Raw genomic sequence first — 27,018 nt, forward strand, 5'->3', positions numbered from 1 at the left:
GCAGCCTGGTGAGGCGAGAGTCACAATCCGACAGTCCCCACTGTGCTGTGATGAGGCGTGTGTGACTGTGGAGGTGGACGGGGGACTAAGCCGTGAGAGACGCAGGTGAGGCTGCCCCACCTGAGGGTGGGTGTGCGGAGGTGGCTGGCCTGGCCGGGGGGAGGGAGAAGGGGCTGCCTGGCCCCTGTCTGAAAGGAAATGGGAATCTGACCGGCTGGGGGAGAAGAAAACGACTCGGAAGGGCGGTGGGTGTCTGACCCAGCGAGGGAGAGAAAGGCCGCCGACCTGTGGGAAAGTGGGGTGCGGGGAGAGTGGATCGGGAAGTGGGGGTGCGGGGAGAGTGGCTGGCGGCCTTCGCTGTGGTAGCCGGAGTCAAGACAGAGAGGTGAATCCCGCCCTCCTGTCTGCACCTTGCACGCAAAATCCCTGGGGGCTGGAGCCACGTCCCCTCCCCTCCGCAGCTGTTCAGTGCGGAGCTCAACTTTTTATTTAGTCCCCGTGGAAGGAGTGAGTCAAATTGGTTGAGGTAGTTAGCGTGGAGGGAAAAGAGAGAGAATCCCCAGTGTTTGCCCCATATGTCCAGACCCTCTATTTTGAGTTCAGGGATTTAAAAAACAGAAACAACCTCTCCTCTCCCAAGCTGCAAATGGAAGGTGTAAAACAGGCCTGTTTGACAGACTTTACAGTGACTTACAAATCAAGTCATGCCAGAAAAAGGAAAATGAGCATAGTTTACAAAATGCAAATAGAGTAGAATGGAACTGAGCAGGACAGTCCTTTCATTTTTCTTGGCAGCAGGTATTTGTAGCTATTTTGATTATAGGTTAGAGATAGGAGTCTGTCTATGTGAGAATCGTGAATGAACAATTGGAAGTGAACTACTAATATATTAAGAATTGAAGATTGTTTCATAGGTCACTTGTGTATTATTTTTTCTAAGATTTTAAATTAAGATATTTGATTTGATATGTCAGTTTTACAGTTATGTTACCATATTTAAAACACTTCTTTTTCATACAAGTATGTTAAGAATAAAAGAATATACTTTCCTGTGCAAGAGATACTTTTAAAACTTCAGTTGAGCTCTTACAGTTATAAAGCTCATTGTAATTGTTAAAGTTAATGGTCACTGTCATACTAACACATTCAGGGTATTTTTATTTCTTTTCTTACTTTTTATTTCTGTATATTTACTGTGCTATGCCTTACATCCTTGGAGTAAGTACCTGAAGTAGAGAGAGAATAATATATTCTCTTTTTATAGACAGAAACTAGGCTAAACTTGCAGTAATGGGAAGAAGCTATTTTGTGGAAGAAGCTGTTGGACAGTATCTTTCAAACTTCAACACCAAGCCAAAGACTTGTGTCACTGGCCTGCTGATAGGTCAGGTAAGTGTTTAAATCTATACGAGAGTGAATTGACTTCTGTGGTGTGGATGTGTAATTCAGATTATCATTATGTTCATATAGGGTTTGTAATCTATATATAGAGGTGACACTTCTTTATGATAAAGAACCTGTGTTAGTGACTTGAGCAGTTTTGCACCTCCATATCAATACCAAACTACAGGCTTGATCCTGCTCCTGTTGACTGTAATGGTGTAGAATCATGCCCATAACCTTAATGTTGAACTTGCACGAGACAGGAAGTGTATATTTTGGCAAAGGACATCAGGGCAAAACCATACTCTTATGAAAGCTGCCATGGTACCTGCTGAGAACTAAAAGGCTTCGTTTTTGAAATCTTATGTGAAAGATACTCTATATGTCATGAAACTACATTTATGCACCTCCAAAAAGATAAAGGGCTCAGATGACCCTGTTGGGTTTTGAACTTGTTTTTTCAAGTAGTCTAGGGATATTGCTAAGAGTTGCATGTTTGTGTTGAAGTGAGAACATATCTCGAGGTGTTACACCATAAAGTGGCAATGAGACTGTGAAGGTGTTACAGCAACATTTTATCTTTTTATCTCACATTTCTATTCCTTATTTTCATTCATGTTTTGCTACCAATGTGAGACTCATCCATAATAGAGTGACAGGCAGCAAATGTTATTAGCCATTCTGTTGTCACTGAAAATGTGTCCCATCATTATTATGTTGAGGGGGGACTTAGAAAATATTGGAGTTATTTGACAATGACTTTTAAAGCAAATTTTTAAAACAAGTGTCTGCTTATTTAAACAAATCATTTTAGCGTCACTTCTTTCATATATTTGTGAATGATTTACATAGCAATATACGTTACCATTTTAAATACTCTCATCTTCACCATGCTCAAAAGTAATAATCTGTGGGAGACTTTTATTGTTCACTGTTACCTTGTCCTTCTCCCATTTGTTTTGTTTTTTCTCTGCCTATTTATCACATCATATGTTTCAAATGTAAACTCTTTGAGTTGGGACTTTTTTTGGTGTATATGTAGGTAAGGCTGCAAATCTGTCATGTAGGTTGCAGAAGTCACGGATTCCATGACTTTCCACAATCTCTGTGACTTCTGCAGTGAGTGGTGTGGCGGACTTCAAGGCTGCCCGCCCAAGCAGCCGCCCACTGCTGCGGCCACTGGTACAGGGACGCCTGCTTATGGGGCCCCAGGGGCAGTTGGTGAGCTGTGAGGTGAGCTGGAGGCAGTCAGCCCCTGACACCGGAGCAGGAGCAGCCATTGGCCACCCAAGATCCCTCAGAGCAGCAGTGCCTAGGGACCAGCTAAGATTTAGTTAGGGGTATTTATAGTAAAGTCATGGATAGGTCACAGGCCATTAATTTTTCTTTATTGCCCATGACCTGTCCATGACTTTGACTAAAGATACCCATCACTAAATCTTAGCCTTACCTAATGAGCCTAGTACAATGGGGCCTTTATCCCTCACTAAATCCTCTAGCTGCCATTGCAATACAATTAATTGCTGCTGCTGTTTGAGTTATATGCTGTAGATTATTTATTTCATACTACTTTCTGGACCTCAGGTAAATGTTGTTGTCTTCATGACAAATAATAATCCTTTTGGGGGAAAAATAATCCCAGTCTTCAAAAACTTTTTCTTTAAATTCATAAAATGTGTAGCTAAACTACGAAGGATAAGCAGTGAAAGGATGGGTCAAGATTATATTACTGTGTATTGATAAGAACATGTAGGATTCAGGGAAGAGCTTCTGTGGACCTTGTGAAGGGGCTGTGAGAAGGGCTCTTGCAATTTTTCTAAGGACGGAGTGTAGAATCCTTGCCTCAGCCTCAGGAGAGCCACGAGAGTGGTTTCTTTGTGAACATTTCTGATGACCTGCAACCATGTGCATTTGGGGAAGCAGGCTGCATGCACAGGTGAGTTAAGTGTACAGTAAACCATTGTCTTGGCCCCTCTGGATTTCTTTAGGTGTGCAAAAGGGAATCTTACTCAGATGCATCTTAGAAGTTCTGCAGTTGGGGAAAGCATCTGGCACCTTCCCTAGCCGTTTAGTTCCTAAAGTAGTTCATGAATATATTCGTCCATTCTTTATCTTTATTATACATATGCATTTTAATAGTCTTCAATTACATGATATGTTGCTTCTCGGATAATAGAAAAAAGTTGTAGAAATAAGTTCTATCACCAGTTGCTCTTTAGATGATTAGAAATGAAGAATTAAAAAATCTTTTGACACTACTTACACTATTGACTTTTTGGAAAATGAAAATAGACTATTCAGTTTCACTTTTATTAACACTCTAGTAAATTTCACTTATGAGTTCTCCTGCACTAGCACAGTACTGCAGCACTTGGATTGCATGAACTGCAAAGGAGTAAGTTAGTAAATTTTGTTTTTGCTTTATTTTTCCAAACAGTTTCCATTAGAATTAAAAAAAAAAATCAAATATCTGTTAGACATATCATTGTTTTCTAAAAAATGTTGTTTGGGGCTAATTTTTACCTGCTTCGAGCCCATTTAAGAGTTAATTACAAGGGAGAAAAAATATTTTCATGTGTGATTTTTTTTTTTTTTTTTTTTTTTTTTTAAAAAAAACTGGAGCATTATAGAGATGAACTACATAGCAACTCAAAAGATACTATATATTACACTGTAATTATCTTTAAAAACCGATACCGACCTCATAGTCTTTTGTTTTGTTTTTTCTTAAAGTGTTCCCCACAAAGAGATTATGTGATTCTGGCTATTCGAACACCTCCAAGAGAAGAGCAAAATGAAAACAACAAAAATTATCATCCAAAATTGGCTGACATTGATGAAGAATGGGTAACAACACATGCTAGTCAGGTAATACACTAACTGTATATCTTCTGAAAATGTAAGAAATAAGTTTGAAATTCTCCCTAACTTCATATCCTAATTTTATGTATAAGAGTCTTCTCCTGGCACTGATTTTGTTAATTGATCAAAATCTTACACTACTACAACCAATATAAAAGTAGTATATTTCTGTCTTTTCTACAAAGTGGCTGTCTCTGTAGCTTTTAGGCATGAAAAGTTGCATGAAATATATGATGATAAAATCAAATAATATTTTTAAATTAAGGGAATGTAAAGGTGAGAAATAGCCTTGCAATTTCAGTCCTGCAGTTTATTCTGCATCTGTGTTCTGATACCTTAAAAAAAAGCTGCAGTGAACTAAGTAATATAGTTGATAGAACTTAACACATAATAGTAATTAATAATTTGCTTTTCTGCTTATTTTGCAAGTTATCTAGAATGCTCCCAGGAGGACTGTTGGTTCTTGGTGTATTTATTGTTGCAGCTCCAGAGCTGGCAAAAGACATCCAAAATGCTTTGCGCAAGGTAAGTAAATAGATAATGTCCCCAGGAAGAGCTGGATTTTTTTATTTGTGCAGCAGAGTAGTTTTTTGTCTCATAAAATATAGGTAGCTTGATTTGATAGATAACTTGATTTGATAAATTTTCTGTCACATAAAATATAGATAACTTGATCTGTTTCCATGTGATGGGAGAAGGAAGCTGTTGTAATTCGCCAAAAGTAAGGATGAACTTCAGGCCTGCAAATTGAAATGCAAATCTCAGCACTAGGATATATACTTCAGGTACAGTGTAGTCCAGTTATTAGTCATGATTTAATATTAACAGCCGATAAAAAACTTGACCCAACATATGTTAAAGCAGCATTAGTCTACTTAGTCTGAATGTCTGATTTCCCTGCACAGTGATTATTGCTGGCATATATCAGTTATTAAATAGCATAGTAATTACTTTGACAATAAATTTCCACTATCTAGTCAAATGTGTGACATTATCAGTAGTTTAAAAACAAACAAATAAGAAAAGTTTTTATACTTAGGTCTTGGTCCTGAATCTTTTATACACATAACCTGAATTCTTTATTACACACTATATTAAAAGGACATTATTAAGATAGCAAAGTCAAATGCTCAAAAGTTAGGAATGCCAGAATTAAGGTTGCCTGTCAATTTAATAAGCATCTATTCAATATTTTGTTTTATCCTTATTACTCAGTGTGTGGACCCATGCCTCATGGGCTTTTCTATGGTGCTCATCACTATAGCATCTGAGTGCTTCAAAAACATTACTTTATCTTCATAGCACCCCTGTGAGATGAGGGGTGGTATCATCTCGATTTTACAGATGGCGAGCCGAGCCACAGAAAGATCAAGTTAAAAAAATATCCACTAATTCTCGGTGCTCAATTTGAGACACCTAGAACTTGATTTTTCAGAGTACTTAGAACAAATAAAGTGCTATGTAATGCTAAGTACAGCTCCCATTGACTTCAGTTACAGCTGTGAGCGCTCAGCACTTCTGCACGTCAGACCACTGGGACTCCTTGGGCACTCGGAAAATGAACACACAAACCGTGCCCATCTGTGAAATGTTAGTTTAAGTAACTTGCCTAGCATCACAGGAACTCTGTGAGAGAGGCAAGAATAGAAGCAGTTCTCTGGGGCATCCTTCAGCTGCCTTAACCGTGACATTGTCCTTTATATTCTTGCAATCCTTTGCCTCATTCACTACTCACCTTCCAACTCCAACAAATGAGTCAGGGGTCCTATAGACGACAGTTTTCTTCACTAGAAAGGTCTGCTTCAGCCACAGAGCACATCCAGCTGTGTGCTCACAAAGTGAGGAAGGTGTTCTGTGGAATAAATAGTATGTCATCATATAATTAAAGAGTATATCATAATGCATATTCATAAGGGAGCCAAATTAAGTTGCATGGGCTACCTTAATTCTGGCATTTCCGAACTTTGAAGTGCTTGACTTTGCAAACTTAATGTTCTTTTAACATAGAAGTGTATGTGCATGCATGTGTGTGGAACTTCTTAAGTAAAAAACAAACTGAAAACACAGAAATGCCATCATGTGGCATCATATTGACAGCCACATGGGTCATAAGCAGGGTTGGAGCATTTAGAGCTACTACATAGTTCTGCCACTTGAGCTAATGAAATAATAAGGGACCAGCTCTAGATGGGGATGAGACATTGCCAGTTGGTTTCATATATGCTGTAGAACCTCAATGATACAAACACCAGAGTTATGAACTGACTGGTCAACTGAACAACATGTGGAACCGGAAGTAAGCAATCAGGCAGCAGCGGAAGGGGAAAAAAAAGAAAACAAATACTATACTGTGCCTGTATTGAATCTAAAGGGTCAGCATGCAGAGCAGAATCAGCCTGGGGTGTGCTCTGTTTCCTATAAGCCAAGGCTACTATTTCACCCCCTTCGATCCCAACCCACTGGGAGGGGGAAGCTGTTTTCACTACCAACCCACCCCGAAAGGAGGGGGGGACAAGCTTGCAAGCTCAGTCTGAGCCTGGGAAAGAAGCTGCCGCAGCAAACTGCTGATGCTGCAAGGAACTGAAAGAAGCTGCCAGCGCTAGGATGGGAGCAGCTGCTGTTGCAGCCAAAACCTGGCCTGGAGCTGAAGTTGGAGCCAGATTCCGAGCTGCTGTCTGCCCGCTGCACTCTGTAGGAGTTTTAAAGGGCCACGGCATGTGCACCGATGCAGCCCAAGATTTGCCCATGGCTGCACTCCTGGGTCCTGCCAGCACCTCTAGAAGTGTGAGGGTCGCTGGCATCGGGCTGGCACCAACCTCCTGCCACTTGCTGCCCCTGGAGCATGGTGAGCAGTGCACAGAGCAGAGCGAGCCCTGGGGAGAGGCGGCTGAGGGCTGGGGCTTGTAGTGCCAAGGGTGCGGGCCCGGCCCCTTTCCAGTTCAGCCCAAAGGCCAGAAATAGGAATAGGGCAGGGAGCTGCTTGCAAACAAGGCAGTGCTGCCAGTTGATACCTTCACAGAGATCTCTCCCAGGCCTCAGCTGGAAGACACTGACTGCCGGGAACTGTACCATAGTATTTTGTTCAGAGTTACGAACAACCTCCATTCCTGAGGTGTTCGTATTTTTGAGGTTCTACTGTATTTGCTAAAAGCAGAGGAATGGTGAGTCTCAGAAATCATGAGTTCCATTTCAGCCTCTGGTGGTGAGGGTGCTGTGGTGGGCACAGCCTCTTCTGCCTGTTCTCTCTTGCCCTTCTGCCCCCTCCACTCCCCTCCTAATGTGCTTGCCCAGCCATTCCCTTCCCTCTCCTCCCAATTACCTTTGCTCCTTGTCCCCAGTCTCCTCCAAGGTCAGACAAGATGCTCTAAGGTCCCTTCTGGCCTCAAAATCTGAGTATGAAGCCTGTCTCTTTCCCTCCCTCCACTCCCAATTCTAATCTTGCAAACTGCTGTCTCAGTTATGAGTCTCTGCCACACCCCCAAAGCTTTGTGTTGCAATTTACACTCCTGCCGTTCCAGAGATGAGCTCTTGTCCCCTCTGCATTCGAATCAGGCACCTTCCCTTCCACCCTGCATGAGCACATCAGGAGGGTAATTCAGTGCACAGGAGAGAGAATAGCTTCCCTGCTTTCAGATCCAACCCCAGCAGGATACTCAGCAATGCAGCCAGAGCTACAATGGCAGGAAAAGTCCTGCTCAGCTCCCAGACTGGAGCACGCCCAGTGCAGATGAAATCTTCAGTTGCGAAGCTCTAGTAAGTCTCTATTGACCGTATCCAAATTACGTGTTTTCAGAGGCACTTATTACTTGGCCAAATTTGAGTGGATTTTCCCAGGGACAACAAAAGGCATATCTCTGACACAAAGGCAACCCATGCCAAATTTCAAATCCCTTCTCCAAAACATGGGAGCTCCAGAACTTTGCAAAGAAAAGGTTGCCTGAATTTTTCAATATGGGCAAAACTGTGTATATTTCTACAACATCATTCTTGGAAACATCTGTAACCATTTTGGCTAAAATTTTCCAAAAAAATTCAACATGAGGCAGACACTTGGCATATAAAATTTCAGTCCCAATGATTAAAGTTTGGCAAAGCTATAGGCAATTGATAAGAGGGCCTTATAATGGGAAGTGTGGGGCAGCTTTTATATTTGGCAGTGCCTATATTTTAGATTTGGCAGCCTTGCCTATAATAACCTACATGTCAGTGGAAGCATTATGATTGTTACTCAGTGTTGCTGTGGTAGGAGTCCCATGCCCCCCCAACCCTGTCTGCACACACTCCCTCTGGGGTTGGCTCGTGAGCAGGGCCAGAGTCAGGGCCAGGGGTTGCAGCTGAGAGCGGGGCCATGATTGGAGGGCTCCGGTCAGTGCTGACGATGAGACCAGGGCTGCAGCGGCTGGGCACTGTGACCGCGGCTGGGGGGCGGGGGCAGAGGCAGAGTGGGGCTGAGTGTCGCTCCCTCCCAGCCCCCCATGAGGACTGGCCCAGGCCCTGCCATGCCCCCCCAAAAGTTCCTCTGCCCTCCTAGGAGGGCATGCCCCACAGTTTGGGGACCTCTGCAATATTGAGACAGATACTTCTGTAGATAACTTACCCAAGAAATGACAAAGGACAAAATTAAAGTGATTCTTTCAGCTCTGTCATTATTATATAACTTTATTTGCCATATTGTCTTTTTCATACCAGCTGTCTTCCAAATTGTTTCACAGAGTTAAATAGTTTGAAGTAGGAGTGGGAAATGTGCATGCAAATGAGAAGTTAAGTTTTCAGGTGCATTCTGAAGAGCACGTTGATGACATGGAGACATGAGAAAGCTGTTGCAAATATCAGAAGCTGCAGGGAAGGAGGTCAGATTATATTGAGGCACTGAGAGAAGGGGAAGGTGAAGTGAGAAACCAGGTCTATGAGTGAGGCATGAGCAAATCTATGAAGGGTTTTTTTAAAAGTGCAAAATGAATTGTCAGTCAAACATTTTTTTTTTTTTTGAAGGTAGGTGTGATAGTGGTTGTACAGCTTTGTACTGTAGCATGTACAGAAAGCTGCTGTCCAGTGTAGAGTCTGCCTATTAGATATTTTCATTAACATCATCACTGGCACATGTCTCTCTCATATGTGATGTTTCAAATATTTAACAGCTGCACCAACATAACTTAAAACCACATATTTTTAGTTCCTGTACCATCTGAAAATGGGATGATCTGAAACTAGCCAATCTTCAGACTGTCAACTTTCAAGTTAGATTGTAACTAAAAGCTATATGGTCCTTGAAAAATAGATGCTGGCACAAGAGTGGCAGTGACTGTTCTCAGGGGTTTGCACAAATCTTTCCATCAATTTCAGTTTGTGTATTTGCACCCTGTGCATTTGCAAATATTCAAGTTTAAGTTATATTACAAAGTGTTCTATAGCTCTGAAACTCACCCATAGCGAAAATTACATGCTGTTTTGCTTTAGAACTGAAATACTGGGCTGTTTTCAGTAAGTGTAACATCTTGCTTGAATTTTTGTTTTTACTGTGTAGAAAAATCCTATAATATTTTTTTTCCTTCAGCTAGTTTTTTCAGTAGAAAAGTCTGTAGCTAAGAAGAGGCTCTGGAGTTTTACTGATGAGGAAGTCTCTGACAGAGTGGCTCTTCATGTTTGTTCTGCTACAAAGAAGTATCCTTTTATAGCAAAAATATAATAGTCTTTTGATGCAGCATATTGAAACATAATTTGTTGCAGGATCTGCCTAATCTGTCTGGTCTAATAGTATACTTATTGCCACCCAAAAATCTTCATTACGTTTGTGTCATTGGTTACTAGGATGGATATTCCACCAACACAAATCATAAAAAGCAAGGCATCTAATCTGCACTCGATTTATCAGCTCCCCTGCTCAAACTCCATTACTGCCCTTCCACTATTCACAGCCCCATTCTCTTCTCTCACTCTGCTCAACCAATGTGCAGTCCTAACTTCAAGCATGTTTACTGGTAATATGGTCACGTGTTTTGATGATCGATTTAGGGTTGGTGTGGCCTCAGTAAATTACGTTACATTTGTTTTTGTATGAAGAATGTAAGTAGATGAGGTATGGTGTCTGACTGCAAATAGTAAATGCAATATGTTTTTCTGTTAAGTTCTATATGAAAGGGTGATCTATATTTGGCAGTTGTTTTAATGTAGAAGTTTTAATGCACACAGATTTCCATTCAGTGGTATATTTAAAGTTTAAGGCTATACATTGGTTTTTTAGAATTAGGATGGAGATATAGGTGGATTCCTTTTGGTGGAAGGAAATTGAGGAAAAAGAGGGGTCTCAGCTGGGAGGGGCCTGGATGGGGAAACAAGGGAGTGGAGATCCTCTTCCCCCCAGAAGCTTCAGGTTTTTCTCTTAAACTCTTTATGCATATTGCTACTTCTCACTATGCCCCGCTACTTCCCTCCCACATTCAATTGATAAGTTATTTTTTTGTTGCTTTAAATATCAAAGGCATCCAAAATAACATGATGTTTTTCTATATGGCACTGTAAATTGCAATTGTAATAATAAAAAAGTTTAAAAGTTGATTGTAGTGGAGAAGTAACAGGCATGATGGGCAAGAATGTTCTGGTTCAGTGAGATATCTGTGCAGGTGGGTATCATGGGAAGAACAGGCTCAACAGATGGAGGAGGAGAAGTATTACTCTTCAGGAGGCCAGGAGAGAAAGTAAGGTTGTAGAGAAGTATGGGAGACATCAGGGCTTGCGGGTGAACATAGAGGGTAAAATACATATCAACAATGATAGCTATTCACATGGATAGCTATCAATGTTGATACATATTCAAAAGGCAAGCACATCATTCTGTAATATTTGTCGTTTACCAGTGAAACATTTTTTCATTCCCATTAGTATGAGAATATTCTCTACAATATTAAAAACTTGGCTCTGCAAAATAAGCAGATAGTAAATGTAGATGATAAATTACAAGTTAATTTAAAATAATTGTTTATTTTGTTCTTTTGTTTTTATTTGTTCCTTGTAAGCATGTTTCATTGAATTTTTTTCCTTAATTAGTAAAGAATACTTTGTCGAACCTATGACATGCAAGATCCAAAGGTAAATTTGACTACTGTATGCAGACTTATAAAGTTCAGAAGAAATACATTTTTATTTCAAATTTGTAACATTGTATTAAGCCATTTTATTTGCTACATTTTAAAAATAAAATCTTATCTTTTCCTCCCAGAGTTCAGCTAAGCCAGCAGACTGGAAATATCAAAGTGGCCTTTCTGCCTTCTGGCTACCTTTGGAGTGCACAATCAATGTTAATATCCACATCCCACTTTCTGCTACATCAGTCGGCTATGAACTAGAGAAAAATACCAGGGTAACTGAACAATAACAATACAGTATCTCTTACTCCTTTAATATTGTACCATACTATTGTACTGCTTAGAAATGAATGGTAAATAGTATGTTATGAAAATATGGAGTAGGTGGGGGAATAGAGTTAATGATTTGTTTCTGGCAGGTTAATCTATAAGGTAGTAAGTTCCTTATGCACAACTCTCTTGCTGCATTAAGCATAAAAACAGCAGAAGGAAAGAAATCTTCAAGGTTTTTATTTTTCTGTTTTTATTTAATTTAAATTATTCAGACATATTATTGGGAGTGTGTAAAGAAGATGGCAGCTTTCCTTTTTATCTTAATTTGATGCAGGATCTGGTTTTGATACAGTTTGGAAATGGGATGCTTTCATTGCCTATTCACTATTAATAGACCCCACCCCTATCCTATAGAAAAATAAAATCCACATGCATTAGCCCCAATATAGGTGGTTATGCAAATTAACTTTATATTTTGAAATATTAATTTTAATATTTATTGGCCTATTTAGTTTAGGAAATTTAGATTAATAGGTGGCTTGTGAGTAGTATGTTGTCTGTCAGTACGGTGCAGATGGATGACAAGTTTGAAAGTTGATTAGGATTTATTAATGTCTTTCTTTGGCTAATGATTTAAACATGTATTATAGTAGTTTGGGAGTTTTTGTGATTTTCTTGGCAATATTCCTCTAAAAGTGTAGTTTATTTTTAGATAAGCTGTCTTCCCAAAATATATACTTACAAATCTTTATGTGCTTTTGATTTTTAAAGAACGGATTAATCCGGTGGGCAAAACAGATAGAGGAAGGTGTTTTTCTGATCAATGGGCAAGTTAAAGAAGATGACGCAGAACTCTTGGAAGGGCAGGTGTGTGCTGTATAACATGGAATTAATATTGGTGTGTCACTCAAAGCGTCTGCTGGGGTAATATTAAGGGCGGAAAGGTCTTCTATAGAATATTTCTAACTGACGTGTCGTAATTAATGTAAAGGATTGCCTTCTCTGCCCCTCCCTGCCCTCGAAGCAAAAAAGGGATGATTGTAGCAGTAGTGAAAAGAAGGATAAGTAAGAGGACTCATACATAAGAACTCTGCCAATATGCTGAAGATTAGATTGACTTTTATGGGAGACTTCCACAGCTTTAGTACTGTTGCAATTCTGGAGGTAAAGAGCGAGCTATTCAAGAAGATTCTAGTGAGGGCATCTAAAACGGTGCAGTTTTTTAGTTCTATAACCATTACCAACATTGTTTTTCCAAAGATTCCTAACGTTTTGTTAACTGTCCATAGAGTTGTTTTCATATCTCAATTTTCTGTCTAAAATCTACAAACTGATTTTACAATGCTAAGAGCCAATGAAGCACCTAGATATGGTAGATAAAGATAAATCTTCTATCTGTTTCATATACTATTTTTCCTTTCTTTTCTCTTAGAAAAAGTCTTCAAGAGGAAATAATCAACCCAGTAGTCAAACCTTTGATGTGAAGGTTCTGACGCAGTTGGTAAGCATTGTGTGTGGAAAATGCCGGTAAGGTTAGGTGCAGTATTATATAAAGCTTTATCCTCTGATGCCTAATCTAAAAAAGGGACATGAAGTAAAAATTGAAAATAATTATTTAAAAAACAAACCTCATTATAGGTTTGGTTTCTTGTTCAAATTAATGTAATACTGTTATGTTGGGACTTATCTAAATTATTGACTTCAGTGGGAGTTGTATCCGGTCCTGACAGAGCACCTAACAGATGAGGATCATATAGTATAGTTGGGATGGAAACTGAGCCCTAGAGAAGCTAAATTCTGTAAACTGCTCATTTTGGGCGGAGTCCTGTGCCTCCAATGCTCCATTTACTTCAGTGGGGCTTTGTATAGCTGTGAGGGTTCCATCTGCATGAAACAGGTTTGTAGATCTTCAGGCCAGAAGGGACCATTGTGATCATCTAACCTGACACAAACCATAGCATTTCACCCGGTGGTTTCTGTATCAAGCCCACAACTTCTGGTTGAGCTAGAGCATATATCTTTTAGAAGACAGACGTCAAATCCTGATTTTTAAGCGATGAAGAATCCATTATATTCCTAATTAAGTTGTTTTTGTGGTTAATTTACTCTCACTTAACACCCCCCCCCCCAAAAGAAAAAAAAGTGCCTTATTTCAAATAGCTTGTGTGATTAAAGGCCCAAGTGACCTGTTGAAGGTTACGCAAAATCCATGACCTCTTTAAATTTACTCAAAATAGTAGTAAGGTAAGTTATTTTTCTTGTGACACGTGCCAATTTATGCTCTGTGCAAAGGGCAGAAGTTTACAGTCAAACTATCAATCTCCAACAATATTGTTTATACTGGGATCACTGATTGTTCTGTGAACATCTTTAGGGCAGTCAAGACAAAGGAGAGCATCGGAATGAGGGGATTTCCATAATGGTCTTCCTGTTCCACAGAAACAGTATAGTTTGCCCTAAAATAGGTTAAGGACTCCATTAATATTAGCTTTGATCTAGTTCCAAATATGACCAGATAAAAATATCTCTTCCTAATTAATTCTAGGACTGGTGGATGACTCAGCTTTAAGAAAAATACTCAAACAACACAACGTAGATATTCTAGATTATACTTACTAATACAGTAAGTAGACAAACTTTCTGTCACTTGAACAAAAAGGCTTCAAAAAGTAGTGTACAAATGAGTTTACTGGGAAAACACAGTATTAATATTAGCGACAAATTGTTTGACTGAAAATAAAAATAATTCTATAGCCTTAGTAGGTGCAAAATTCTTACATTGTTTTATTAGTTAAAATACTAGTGACCAAACTTCAAGAATGAGCAAAGGGAGTTACATTAATGCTATTTTCACAGACTTGCTAGCATCATCATTGATGACTATTTGCATGCTGATGAGAAGTAAACATAAAATACATTAATTGCAAGAAATTTTAAGTTTCTGGAAAAAAAATTTTTATATTACTTACCAAATGGAAAAGGACAAAACTGTTAAGATGGATCTTCATATTTAAGTAACTTGGTAAAAGGTACAAATGGGCGGGGGGAGGGCGGGGAAATAACACATTTTACCAAGTATTTAACATTTTAAGTGCTGTTAATTGGAATATGTAGTGTCTTCACAATTGACCATATTGCAGATAAATAGCTAACATTTATAATTGAAATGTGTTTATCTTTCAGTCCCAGAGTTCAGGCCACAGATCTACAGCAACAGTGCAAGTCTGCAGTGGTTCCGTAAATCTTAAAGGTGCTGTGAAATGCAGAGCTTACATCCATAATAACAAGCCAAAAGTAAAAGATGCTATTAAGGTATTGAATGTAGTGATCACTCTCCTTCGTTGCGCTGAAGAACTTGATTTTATTCTTTTCCCAAATATTTTACTGGAACCCTTTGGCCTTTGCCTTTGGTAGGATAAAAGAGTTCCAAACTGGGCTCAAAATATTCTGAACTCAAAAATAAGATAGAATGATAGTTTGGAATTTTTGAAAGTCCTTTTTAGTGTGCAAGAAAATAAATAAAATTAAACTTTTTGAAAAATATTTAGAAGTAGTTCATTTGAGGACTATTAGTGTTGTTTTTGTCCTCCTAAGAAATCCTAACTTACTCTTAGTCTTATCGTGGTAGTGCTTGGTGTAAAGCTTTGTTAAAATTAAAGGTACAACTTTTGTACGTTACATATTTTTGTACTTGGGGGAGGAGAAATGTAAGGCAAATTAGATACTCTGATTACTCTTTTGAAATTCACCTGAAGGAGTAGTACTTCTAAATCGCATAAAGCCATCTTCTCAGAGGGTTGTCCTCCAGCACTTCTAATATTGTCCAAAAAAGTGCTGAACATGACAGTCAGTATTTTCACATGTTGCGACCTTCCGCATGGTAACAGGCCATATATTTTGAAACAGTGCATATAATCTCCTACTTCTCCTGGTTAGTGACAAACTAAAGACTGAGGATGAAATCCAAGCCCCATTGACCACTATGGCAAAACTCCTACAGACTTGAATGAGGACAAGATTTTACCCACAATGTTCATAATAAAAATCAATAACACAACACAGAGAATGTTATGAATTCATGAAGCAGGTTTTAAAATTTAACATTCCTAACTTTGGACTAGCAAAATCTTTAAAAATCAAAATAACATTTTTGAATACCTAAAAAAACACCATAAACAGATAACTTCTATTATGTTTAACAAAAGGATCCCCCAACCACATAAAAACAAAACAGTTTTATTTAACAAACCAGCTACAGGGATGGGCTATATTGTACTCTGATTGGATTCAATGGAGGTAGTGGTTTTAATGGAGGAGGAGGTGTGTCTGAGAGCACTATTTGTCTCGATAGCCTAATTATTCTATAGCAACTTTGTGTGAGGAGTGCCAAAAACTTCAGATATTAATGAATTAAGTCTCAAAATCATTGTGGGAATAGGCAAGTTTTGAAAAGAGCCTGTAACTTGGCCAAGAGGACACGGGAAACCTGTGGTAGCGCCAAAAATACAATGCCATCTCCTGAGTCCTGGTCCTATGCTTTAATTTAGACATTTTAAGCTTATTTAAAACAAACAAAACAACAAAACCACACTTCATGATGGTTTGGTATTATTATAGGAAAACTGATGGGGAAAGTTTTATTTTTTGATATTAGGTTCTCTTTGTCAGGCATTTTTTTTTATTCCTGTTTTTTATCATTTGATTTTATTAATACATATCACTGTTAACATGGCCTATATGCATAGGACAAAAAGATACTTTTTTTTTTTTAATTATGGTTCTTTCTTGGTAATCACAAATATCTTGCAAACTGACTTGAGTGTTGCTTACTGTGTGTTTTTTGTTTTGTCCTTCCAGGCTTTGAAGAGGGATATAATAAACACACTCTCTGATCGTTGTGAAATATTGTTTGAAGACCCGATTATAAATGAGGCACCTGGCAAAAAAAGTAGGAACCTAGAGAAAAAAGCAAATTATCTTTTTCTAATGTAGTTTGCCTTTTGTTTCCCTGGAGTTCCTTACTGATAGTCATCAGGATTCAACCTGAAGTACTGAAATCTGGATGTGGTTTGAGAGAAACAAAAATGTCTCAGGGACCACAATTTCTACTTTGACCCTTCAGCTGTCCACTTCAGAAGGATTTAGTTCAAGTTCAGACATTGTTCTTTGGGCCTGCATTTTCCCCCTATAATATTTATTAAATGTCTTCTTGCCATGAGTATAACTTAAACATCCACTTTATTCCCCTCTTGGCATAGCTGACCCAGAAGACAGTGACTTTTACCCCATAGTCACGGGCTCAGCATCAAGATCTCTAATACAGAAGGGCTTTGATGCTTAGTCAGAAATCAGCCAGTAATTTTTGTGGTGTCCCCACCTAACAGTGAAATAAACAATATTAAAAACTTGGCAAGATTTAAGAAGGAATTATCCATATACTAACTGTTAGGGATCTGGATGAGACCTAACATGGGGGACAGATCATACCACATCTGCCTCAGCTGGAGCCTTACACCTTCCTCTAAAGCATCTTGTGCTGGCTACTGTCAGAAACAAGGTACTGGACTAGATGGATCTCAGGTCTACTTTAGAATGACATAAAGATATGTCTATGGTGCTACATGGACTGAGAAATAAACTCATTGTAAATATCGCTTTAGCTAACTTTATCTAAAATGGGGATTGTTGGACTCATAGACTCTAAGGTCAGAAAGGACCGATATGATTGTCTAGTTTGACCTCCTGCACAATGGAGGCCACAGAACCTCACCCACCCACTCCTGTAATAAACCTTTTCCTGAGTTATTAAAGTCCTCAAATCATGATTTAAAGACTTTAAGGTACAGAGAATCCACCAGCAAGTGAGCTGTGCCCCATGCTACAGAGGAAGGCGAAAAACCCTCAGAGTCTTTGCCAATCTGCCCTGGGGGAAAATTTCTTCCCGACCTCAAATATAGCAATCAGTTAAACCCTGAGCATGTGGGCAAGACTCACCAGCCAGACACCCAAGAAATAATTCTCTGTAATAACTCAGAACCCACCCCATCTAACATCCCTTCACAGGCCATTGGCATATCTACCACCAGTAGTCAAAGATCAGTCAATTGCCAAACTAGGCTGTCCCATCATACCATCCCCTCCATAAATTTGTCAAGCTCAGTTTTGAAGCCAGCTAGGTTTTTTGCCTCCACTGCTCCCTTTGGAAGGCTATTCTAGAACTTCACTAGTCTGATGGTTAAAAACCTGTGTCTAAACTTCAAGTCTAAACTTCCTGATGGCCAGTTTATATCCATTAGTTCTTGTGTCCATATTGACGCAGAACTTAAATAAGTCCTCTTCCTCCATGGTATTTATCCCTCTGATGTATTTATAAAGAGCAATCATATCTCCCTTTAACCTTCTTTTGATTAGGCTAAACAAGCCTAGCTCTTTGAGTCCCCTCTTATAAGGCAGGTTTTCCATTCCGCGGATCCTAGTAGCCCTTCTCTGCACCTGTTCCAGTTTGAATTCATCTTTCTTAAACATGGGAGACCAGAACTGCACACAGTATTCCAGATGAGGTCTCACCAATGCCTTGTATAACAGTACTAACACCTCCCTATCTCTACTGGAAATACCTTGTCTGATGCATCCAAGGACCGCGTTAGCTTTTTTCATGGCCACCTCACATTGACAGCTCATAGTCATCCTGCAATCAGCCAATACGCCCAGGTCCTTCTCCTCCTTTGTCACTTTCAACTGATGCGTCCCCAGCTTATAGCAGAAATGCTTATTAGTCCCTAAATGTATGACCTTGTACTTTCCACTATTAAATTTCATCCTATTTCTATTACTCCAGTTTACAGGGTCATCCAGATCTTCCTGTATGATATTCCAATCCTTCTCTGTATTGGCAATATCTCCCAACTTTGTGTCATCTGCAAACTTTATTAGCACATTTTGTGCCAACGTCAGTAATAAAAAGGTTAAATAAGATTGATCCCAAGACCGATCCCTGAGGTAACTAGTAAGTTCTCTCCAGCCTGACAGTTCACCTTTCAGTATGACCCATTGTAGTCTCCCCTTTAGCCAGTTCTTTATCCACCTTTCAATTTTCATATTAATCCCTATCTTTTCCAATTTAACTAATAATTCCCCATGTGGAACTGTATGAAATGCCTTACTGAAATCTAGGTAAATTAGACCCACTGCATTCCATTTGTCTTAAAAATCTGTTATCTTCTCAAAAAAGGAGATCAGGTTGGTCTGACGCGATCTATCTTTTGTAAAGCCAAGTTGTATTTTATCTCAATTATTGTTAACCTCGATGTCCTTAATTACTTTCTCTTTCAAAATTTTTTCCACGACCTTGCACGCTATTGAGGTCAAACTAACAGGCCTGTGGTTACCCGGATCACTTTTTTTCCCTTTCTTAAAAATAGGAACTATGTTAGCAATTCTCCAGTCATATGATACAGCCCCTGTGTTTACAGATTTATTAAAAATCCTTGCTAATGGGTTTGCAATTTCATGTGCTAGTTCCTTTAATATTCCTGGATGGAGATTATCCGGCCCACCCGATTTAGTCCCATTAAACTGTTCGAGTTTGGCTTCTACCTGGGATGTGGTAATTTCTACTTCCATATCCTCATTCCCATAGCCACTCTACCACTGTCCCCAAGATCATCATTAGCCTCATTAAAAACAGAGGCAAAGTATTTGTTTATATATTCGGCCATGCCTATATTATTCTTAACCTCCATCTCATCCTCAGTGTTTAGCAATCCCACTTCTTTCTTGGTTTTCTTCATATGTATATGGCTATAGAACCTTTACTATTGGTTTTAATTCCCTTAACAAGGTCAAGCTCTACTTGGTTTTTGGCCTTTCTCGCTTTATATGAATATGACAATATATTTTATCAGTTGCATGCAGTTTTCCATTCTTTCTTTAGGTGGCACTTGTACTCCATGGCTGTTAACTGCATAAGACAATAACTAAATGTTTGCAATTCTTTCTGATGCTGAAATTGTATACTGTTTGGCACATGCCTCAATTCCCTTATCTCTAGCCTTCCTGAAAGTGCTCTTTGTATCATTTCTAAAGTGATAAAGGACCTGTTAGCATTCTCAATTCATAATAATTTTTAAGGTCATTTGGCTATTCTAAGGATCACTGAAGAGAAGGTTATGTGAAAAATATATGAAAAGTTTTAGTTAGTAGGTGCGTAATTTCCATTTATAAATATAAGTGGCTAGAACTTACATGAAGTAGTAACAATTAGGTTGGAAGTGTTTGAAATCAGGGTTTTACATGATCCATTGGACAGTCCTTATTACAGTAATTTGTATAATGTATGCTGATTATTGAAAAGTCTTTACCATATCTACACAAGTTCTTACTTGTATAGTATTTCCTTTCCCTTTCTCGCTTAGATTCTGAGAGAGATTATCATGCCTTGCCTCACAGAGTGTTTGCCCCCATTGCTGGATCAAATGTCATGTTGTGTGATTATAAATTTGGAGATGAAACATCTGGGGAAATCCAAGAGCGTTTTTTTGAGATGTTGGATCAAGATGTCCGCGGAGAAGCTATACACATAGCAGAGGAAGTGAACACAGGTAAATATAGCAGCTGAGTAAAGAACCAGATTAGACTACAACTCCTCTGGAAAAAATGAGCAAAATTCATCCCTGGTGCTGATCAGTGGACTTCAGAAGAGATATACATGGATGAATTTGGCTCAAGAGCTTTAAATTAGGGGTTAATGATGATAATAAAATTAAAATGAAAGCGAACAAAAAACCCACTGATGTTACACTAATGTTGTTTTTGTTAAAATAACATTACAACTAACAGAATAATATAGGTGAGCTATAATGATAGAACAAATCTTATAAAATATATGTAGATTACTGTTTTATATTGCAGCACCCAGCATACATTTGGTGTTTTCTAGATATAGAGAGATCCATTCCATGCCTGAAAGAGCTTACAATGTATAAACTTGCATAAATGTAATATATGTAAGAGGAAAGGGAGAGGAATGCATAATATAGACACGCAATCACAGAATACGAGTCTCTGACTCTACTGGTGACATGTAAAAATGGACTCCAAGTAGTTTAAGGAATTAGTCTTTTTACATATATGTGTTATTGTATAAATGATTTATTTATCTATAAGCAGCAGAATGGGATGTATATTTATTTTTTACATTACAGAAAATTAATAAAAATACATCTTGAGAGTGCTTTGGGAAAGCAGAAAGTTTGGTAACTAGAGGATTTTTAAAATGGTGGGGTTGATGTTTCTACAACAGCAAAATACATTAATGTAAGTTTGTCAATAGAATGTTGATATCAGCCTCCTAATACCAATAACCCGATATCAAATCAGCATTACTTATACTTGATTTCTGATCTCTGCTATTCCTTATGGGTGAAGTAATATCTTTTATTGGACCAATTTGCTGGGGAAGCTTTTGGGCCCCACAGAGCTCTTTTTCAGTTTTGGGAAAGGTAATCAGAGTGTACTGTCATAGTTAAATAGAAGGTGGAATAGAGTCTTGGGAGAAAAGGGCAGAGCAGAGAGCAGGGCTTTGGGGAGAAGAAGCAGGGCAGGGACAGGGCCTTGGGGGTCCAGTTACTAGCAATTAGAAAGGTGGCAACCTGGAATACTATCACTGAGCCATACAAACCTGATGGGTTTTTTCTTCCTCCCCAGCAGCACATCCTGACCAGAGTTACAAAGATTTTTAAATGCTGACCAAAAAAAATTTTTTTTTTCCTGCATACCAAATTCTGAACTTTATTATGAAATTGAAACTTTTATTAAAATATATATTTTGAAAAAATACAATATTTCTAGCTTTTCTTTCTGACAAGTTCTTAAATAGCAAATTATTTTCTGCACTGTAATACTTGAACTGCAGATCTCCACGTACATTGTAAACAGATGAGCATATGTATTTTTTCCTGTGAAAAATTTGATATTTTTGAAACTCAAATCTTCTGGTATCTGTGACTAGTAAATGAACATCTTATCAAAGTTTTATTCTTGATTAGTACTTGAAACCTCTGCATCCCATTAAATCAGTTGCTAAGCAGTTATATTCATTAATAGCTATGCTGAAATACGTCCAGTACAAAACTATTGGTCTCTGGATTAAAAACATGTATGCTTTAACAAAGGGAGGCAGTTTGTTTTTTAAATGACACATTTTTGTGTTAGTTATGACTTTAGAATTTCTTAAACTAACTATACTCGAGTCATCTCAGATGATACATTGGCCACCGGTCTGATCAACCCAGATCCAGTTTAAACGTACTCCAATAACTGATGATGTAATAATGAAAATACTTCTGAAAGTGTAGTGATTTTTGTAATTAGTGAGTGGGCAGAGGGTACTTCCTTGTATCGCTCAATAGTGATACACTCATTAATTATCTAGAGGAATCTGGCAGCCTTGCTTATGAGAAGTTTCATTTATATTTTGACATTGGTATCGCAGTAACTTCTTTTTTTTCCCCCTTCACTCCTAGTAAGGTGGACTTTTCCAGTACCACTGCAAGTGTTTCAGTAGATAAACCTCTGGGGGGTGGGGGGGAGGGGAGGGAGTACCTCATTGCAGCTAGCCTTTTCTTTTCTTTTTCTTTTCTTTCTGAGCATGTCTCTTCTGCTTTTGCTTAATTTTAAACAAATCATTCCATGAGTATTTATGCCTTTTAACTAAAAATATGTTGAAGTAAAACTTTCCATATCTAGATTCTACTTCTGCGAAATGTGTAAGCCAAAAAGTCACTTATCATAGCCAAGACCTTTTGTAACATTATACTGCAAGTGGTGCCTGCATACACTGCTCTGATATGATGGTGCAGTGAAACCTATATGAAACACACTCCTTTAGGCAACAGCATGTCTTAAAAGACAATCCCAGAGTATCCTCTAAAATACAAAATCCAGTTCTGCTCTACCTATATTGAACTACTAAATCCAGTGAGTAATTTACTTTGATTGCTTGAGTGGTTGCTTAAGACAGATTTCACTGTATGATTTCCCTTGTCATGTTCATAATATATTATTTTGATGCGGGCTAGGATGCTACTGGCATTTTTTGTTGCTGTAACTGAACAATACATTCTCATCTTCCTCATACTGCTAACTTGAACGCTATACCTGCTTTGATGGTCAATAAATTCCAGATCTTTTCCCAGCAACCAATGGGTTGCATTATGATTTTTAGATTCCAGTCTCCATCTCTTTACATTTGCTGCTGATGATTGGCTGTAAATTCTTTTTTGTTGTTTTTCTTATTTCATTAAAAGATCACATTATTAGACCTAGTTAAAGAGTATATTACTTAGAAATGAGAAATCACTTGGTGCTGAAAGCTCCTATTTAATCCAAGTGATTTTTAAAATTATTATTAGTTACTGGGAAGAAAATCTTTTTCTAGATAGAACAAGGCCAGCCTTTAGGGATTCTGGTGCTCTATACAAAAACATATTGAAACATAATTGAAAAAACCCACTTAGCATAACTTTTCACAAATGAAATCCTGTGGGATTTCACTTTTAGAGAAAATGCCTATAGAAGCCTTTGCTTGTGCCATTGGCAGATGAGTATCAATAGCTTCACCCCATGTAGTCACTTGTTTGTAGCAACCCTGAAGCACTCTAAGTACATTTTTATGTGTATGTTTGAAGTAAATTATACAATTCTTTTACACGTGAGGGGGTGGAATTCATGTATTCTGAAAATTCCATTAATTGACTAATGGGATACAAAGCCCTTCAACTTCAGATCAGTGGTTTATTTCTAGCCTAAGTCAACAGTGACCAAAGTGTTTTCCTCTTATGTATGAAATCAGGTAGTGAGCTCAATATAGTTATAACTGGACAAGTGTCCACCAAACAGTTGTCACTTTTAGCAAAAAAATAGGACTGGATACTAAATTATTCTCCCAATCTCAAAAATTGGCCAGGATTAAAGTATACAGACAGAGGTGTATGGACATGTTTATTTCCAGTGTCTGAGCTGTACTTGTTCTATGGAAAAATAAAGGACTTCAGTGTTTGGGAACCCTACATGCCATACTTTTGCATTGGTTAATGGGTTCATTGTTCAATATATACATATTTCATTTAACAAGTAATATTAGTTAAACCATCTCAATGTTTGTTTACAGGAGAAAATGCATTGAGGGGCATTGTCACCTTGAAATCCACTCAGTTTTTAAAAAAATGAGTGAAAATTATTTTCAGACATTACATTGCCTCCAGCACCACCTCCTATTCCCATCTGTAATGGAAGTTTTACAATCAGATTTCCCAATTTAAAATTTTTCTCTCCCCTATTTGTATAGAAAAACTCTGCATGATAAGAGGTAACTAAGGAAGTGGTAAAACTAACTATACTCAAGGTTCTGTCAAATGCACAAAATAAATTGAAAAAAAATTCCCCCCTTCCAATCTCTTTATTATGTAATCTTAGGTGTTACCTGTAACAATAATGATTTAATGTTTTCAAATCAAAATGATGTTTTTTATAGTCTCCTTTATAACTATTTCCAGTCATGATTCTAAAAAGGTACTCTTTTATGCAGCCTTGCATTTCTACCACTGCCAATAGCACGACACGAAGTGCAGTAAAACAAACAAAGCCGAAGGTTTGTTTTTCATTCTAAGAAAAAATAATTTTGTTTCTCCTTTTAAAGCCACAGCTTAGGGCCCAATCCTACAGACAGTTATATACCTGAATAACTACTCATGTCAGTTTTCCCAGTTGTTCCATTGACTTAAATGAGTAAAGTTAGCCTTGAGCTTCTAAACTTCTTGGGGTGGAGGCTCTGGGTAAAATTGTGAAAAATCATTTAGGCTCCTAAGTGTCTCAGTCAGTGTTGCAAATGGGCTTTAGGACTGTAAGTCATTTAAGTGTTTTTCACAATTTTACCTTTATGTCTTTTTAACTGGTCTGTAAAGCATGTAGCATTCTGTTGATGCCATGCTGCTGCTATTATTATTACTAATAAGAACATAAGAGCTGCCATACTAGACCTTGGTTCATTTTGCCCGGTATCTTATCTCCAACAGTGACTTGTACCAGAGCTTCAGGGGGAGTGTATGGAACCGGGCAATTATGGAATGATCCATACCTGTCTTTCACTTATAGCTCCTGGTAGTCAGACGTTTAGGGTTGACTTGAGCATGGGGTTGAGTACCTAATGATTTTTAGTAATAATCATTGATGGACCTATCCTCCGTTAACTTATCAAGGTCCTCTTTGAACCCAATTATACTTTTGGCCATCACAACATCCGGGCAATGAGTTCAACTGGTTGGTTGTGCATTGTGTGAAGAAGTACTTCCTCTTGTTTGCATTAAACCTGCTGCCTATTTCATTGGCTGACTCCTGGTTTTTGTATTGTGTGAAAGGTAAATAACTCTTGTTTTCCCCACACCATTCATGATTTTAAAGACTTCTATTTCTCCCTCCCCACCCTCCACCCCTCTGTTGTCTCTTTTCTAAGCTGAACAGCCCTGATCTTTTTAGACCCTTCTCGTATGGAAGCCATTTTATACCTTTATCGTCTTTGTTGTCCTTCACTGGACCTTTTTCAGTTGCTCTATAGCCTTCTTGAGATTGGGTGACCAGTATTCAAGGTGCAGAAGCACCATGGATTTATATAGTGACATGATATTTTCTGTCTTATTTTCTATTCGTTTCCTAATAGTTCCTGACATACAATATTATGGTCTTTTTGACCATTGCTGCACTTCGAATCGAAGTTTTCAGTGAACTATCCACAATGACTCCAAGATCTCTTTCTTGTGTGATAACGGCTATTTTAGAACTCATCATTGTATATGTATGGTTGGGATTCTTTTTTCTAATGTGCATTACTTTGCGCATATCTAGGTGGAATTTCATCTGCCATTTTGTTGCCCAGTTTACCCAGCTTTGTTAGATTCCATTGTAATTTCTTGCAGTCTGCTTTGGAGTTAACTATCTTGAATCATTTTGTATTGTCTGCAAACTTTGCCACTTCTCTGTTCACCACTTTTTGCAGATTATTAATTAATATGTTGACCAGGACAGATTTCAATACAGATACTAGTGATAATAATAGACAATGGTCATATAGTCCACTACTAGAACAGATCAGGAATTATAAACTACTTAATGTCCTTTTTTAATTATTCTGATTGCAAAATATAGGTGTGTGTTACAAATTTTGAATGAATATATACTTGTTTTGCTAAATTTATCTCTTGATTTTCATGCAGTTGATTTAAATCCACCTGTGGACAACACAGATCACATGCAACAGATACAATTGACAAAAGCAGCACTGCTATTGAAACTTCAACAAAATATGGGTATGTTACCTCCAGTAAGCCCACTAAGGCATTGCAGAGCTGATATGTATAGTATTTTACTATCATTTGCTCCTACAACATTGGTAGTAATGTCATGATATGTGGACATGGTAAACAACATAATTTAGTTTTGGGTTTAAAGCATAGGATTAGTAAAATGGAAAAAAAGGTGACTTGTTCTTCAGTGGGCTTAATAGACTTAGGCAAAAAAAAAAGTTAAATTTGGTTCACTCTTCAAGGGCTCAGTCTTTAAATTTACTGAGCACTTATTTATTTATTTAGAATTTGCATATTTGCTGAGCCAAACAGTAGCTTAGTGTTCTTAGTGGACAAGTGAAGCTCTCAGAGCCCACTGCTGAATTTGGTTAGCAGGCACTCCTCAACCATGTGTATCATTGTTTGATCTGCGCTACAGCTGCAGCTTGGATTGTCTCGAAGATCCCAACGGTACTAACTGGCTTTACAGAGGCCTTGCCCAGTCCGGAATTGGTTAAGAAGGGCCCATTTGAATATGTTGCAGGTTTAAGTGGGGCAGGCAAGCAGTAGGTTCTGTGCCAAGGAACTGATTGGTTTTTGATGTTAAGCATAAGTCTTCCCACTATAGGGACTCTGCTGTCACATCCTGGCGTGGCATCTTCAACCACAGTGGGTGTTGTGATGAAAGCTGTGTAGCTGGTGGGCTAAAAATGTTGTTGAGCAAGGGCAAGCATGTATCGTCTCAAGCAGTTTACCAGCTGCAATCTTCCTCCTGATGTAAGGGGGAGCAATGTGGCTCAGAACTGGAACACGTGGAAGATGAGTCTGTCGGAGAGTTCCTGTGATGATGTGCATTGTTGAGTTGAGTTGTATGTCAACAAGTTTGGTGTGTGCTGACTGACTCCATACTGGCACACAGCATTCTGCTACTGAGTATGAAATGACAAGGACTGAAGTCCTTAGGGTTGGAGCATCCACTTCCCAGGAAGAACCTGCCAGTTTGCTGAGAAGGTTGTTGCGTGTCTTGACCTTTGCTGCCATCTTGCTCAGCTGGCTTTTGTATGTCAGTTTTTGGTCGAGGA

At 38.4% G+C, this 27,018-nt stretch overlaps 1 protein-coding gene across 2 annotated transcripts in view; it reads left to right on the plus strand.

Moving 5' to 3' along the window:
• Nucleotides 1-32: 32 nt before the first annotated feature.
• Nucleotides 33-27,018, plus strand: part of ODR4 (odr-4 GPCR localization factor homolog) — a 31,061-nt gene continuing 4,075 nt past the window's right edge. The window contains exons 1-13 of one of the 2 annotated variants that reach the window (XM_067535151.1): nucleotides 33-105; nucleotides 1,265-1,389; nucleotides 4,117-4,251; nucleotides 4,675-4,770; nucleotides 9,800-9,906; nucleotides 11,295-11,331; nucleotides 11,462-11,602; nucleotides 12,372-12,467; nucleotides 13,033-13,101; nucleotides 14,784-14,912; nucleotides 16,458-16,548; nucleotides 20,015-20,200; nucleotides 25,868-25,960. In XM_067535151.1, the coding sequence (XP_067391252.1) occupies nucleotides 1,291-1,389; nucleotides 4,117-4,251; nucleotides 4,675-4,770; nucleotides 9,800-9,906; nucleotides 11,295-11,331; nucleotides 11,462-11,602; nucleotides 12,372-12,467; nucleotides 13,033-13,101; nucleotides 14,784-14,912; nucleotides 16,458-16,548; nucleotides 20,015-20,200; nucleotides 25,868-25,960 (1,279 nt within the window). In that variant the 5' untranslated portion in view covers nucleotides 33-105; nucleotides 1,265-1,290. Of the gene's footprint in view, nucleotides 106-1,264; nucleotides 1,390-4,116; nucleotides 4,252-4,674; nucleotides 4,771-9,799; nucleotides 9,907-11,294; nucleotides 11,332-11,461; nucleotides 11,603-12,371; nucleotides 12,468-13,032; nucleotides 13,102-14,783; nucleotides 14,913-16,457; nucleotides 16,549-20,014; nucleotides 20,201-21,305; nucleotides 21,386-25,867; nucleotides 25,961-27,018 lie in introns of those variants that run through there. The other variant, XM_067535153.1, reaches the window with a different exon arrangement.

Source organism: Emydura macquarii, unplaced genomic scaffold (genome assembly GCF_026122565.2).
Source record: "Emydura macquarii macquarii isolate MOO-44397 ecotype Brisbane River unplaced genomic scaffold, CSIRO-AGI_Emac_v2 contig_3477, whole genome shotgun sequence".
In the NCBI taxonomy this organism is placed as follows: domain Eukaryota; kingdom Metazoa; phylum Chordata; order Testudines; family Chelidae; genus Emydura; species Emydura macquarii.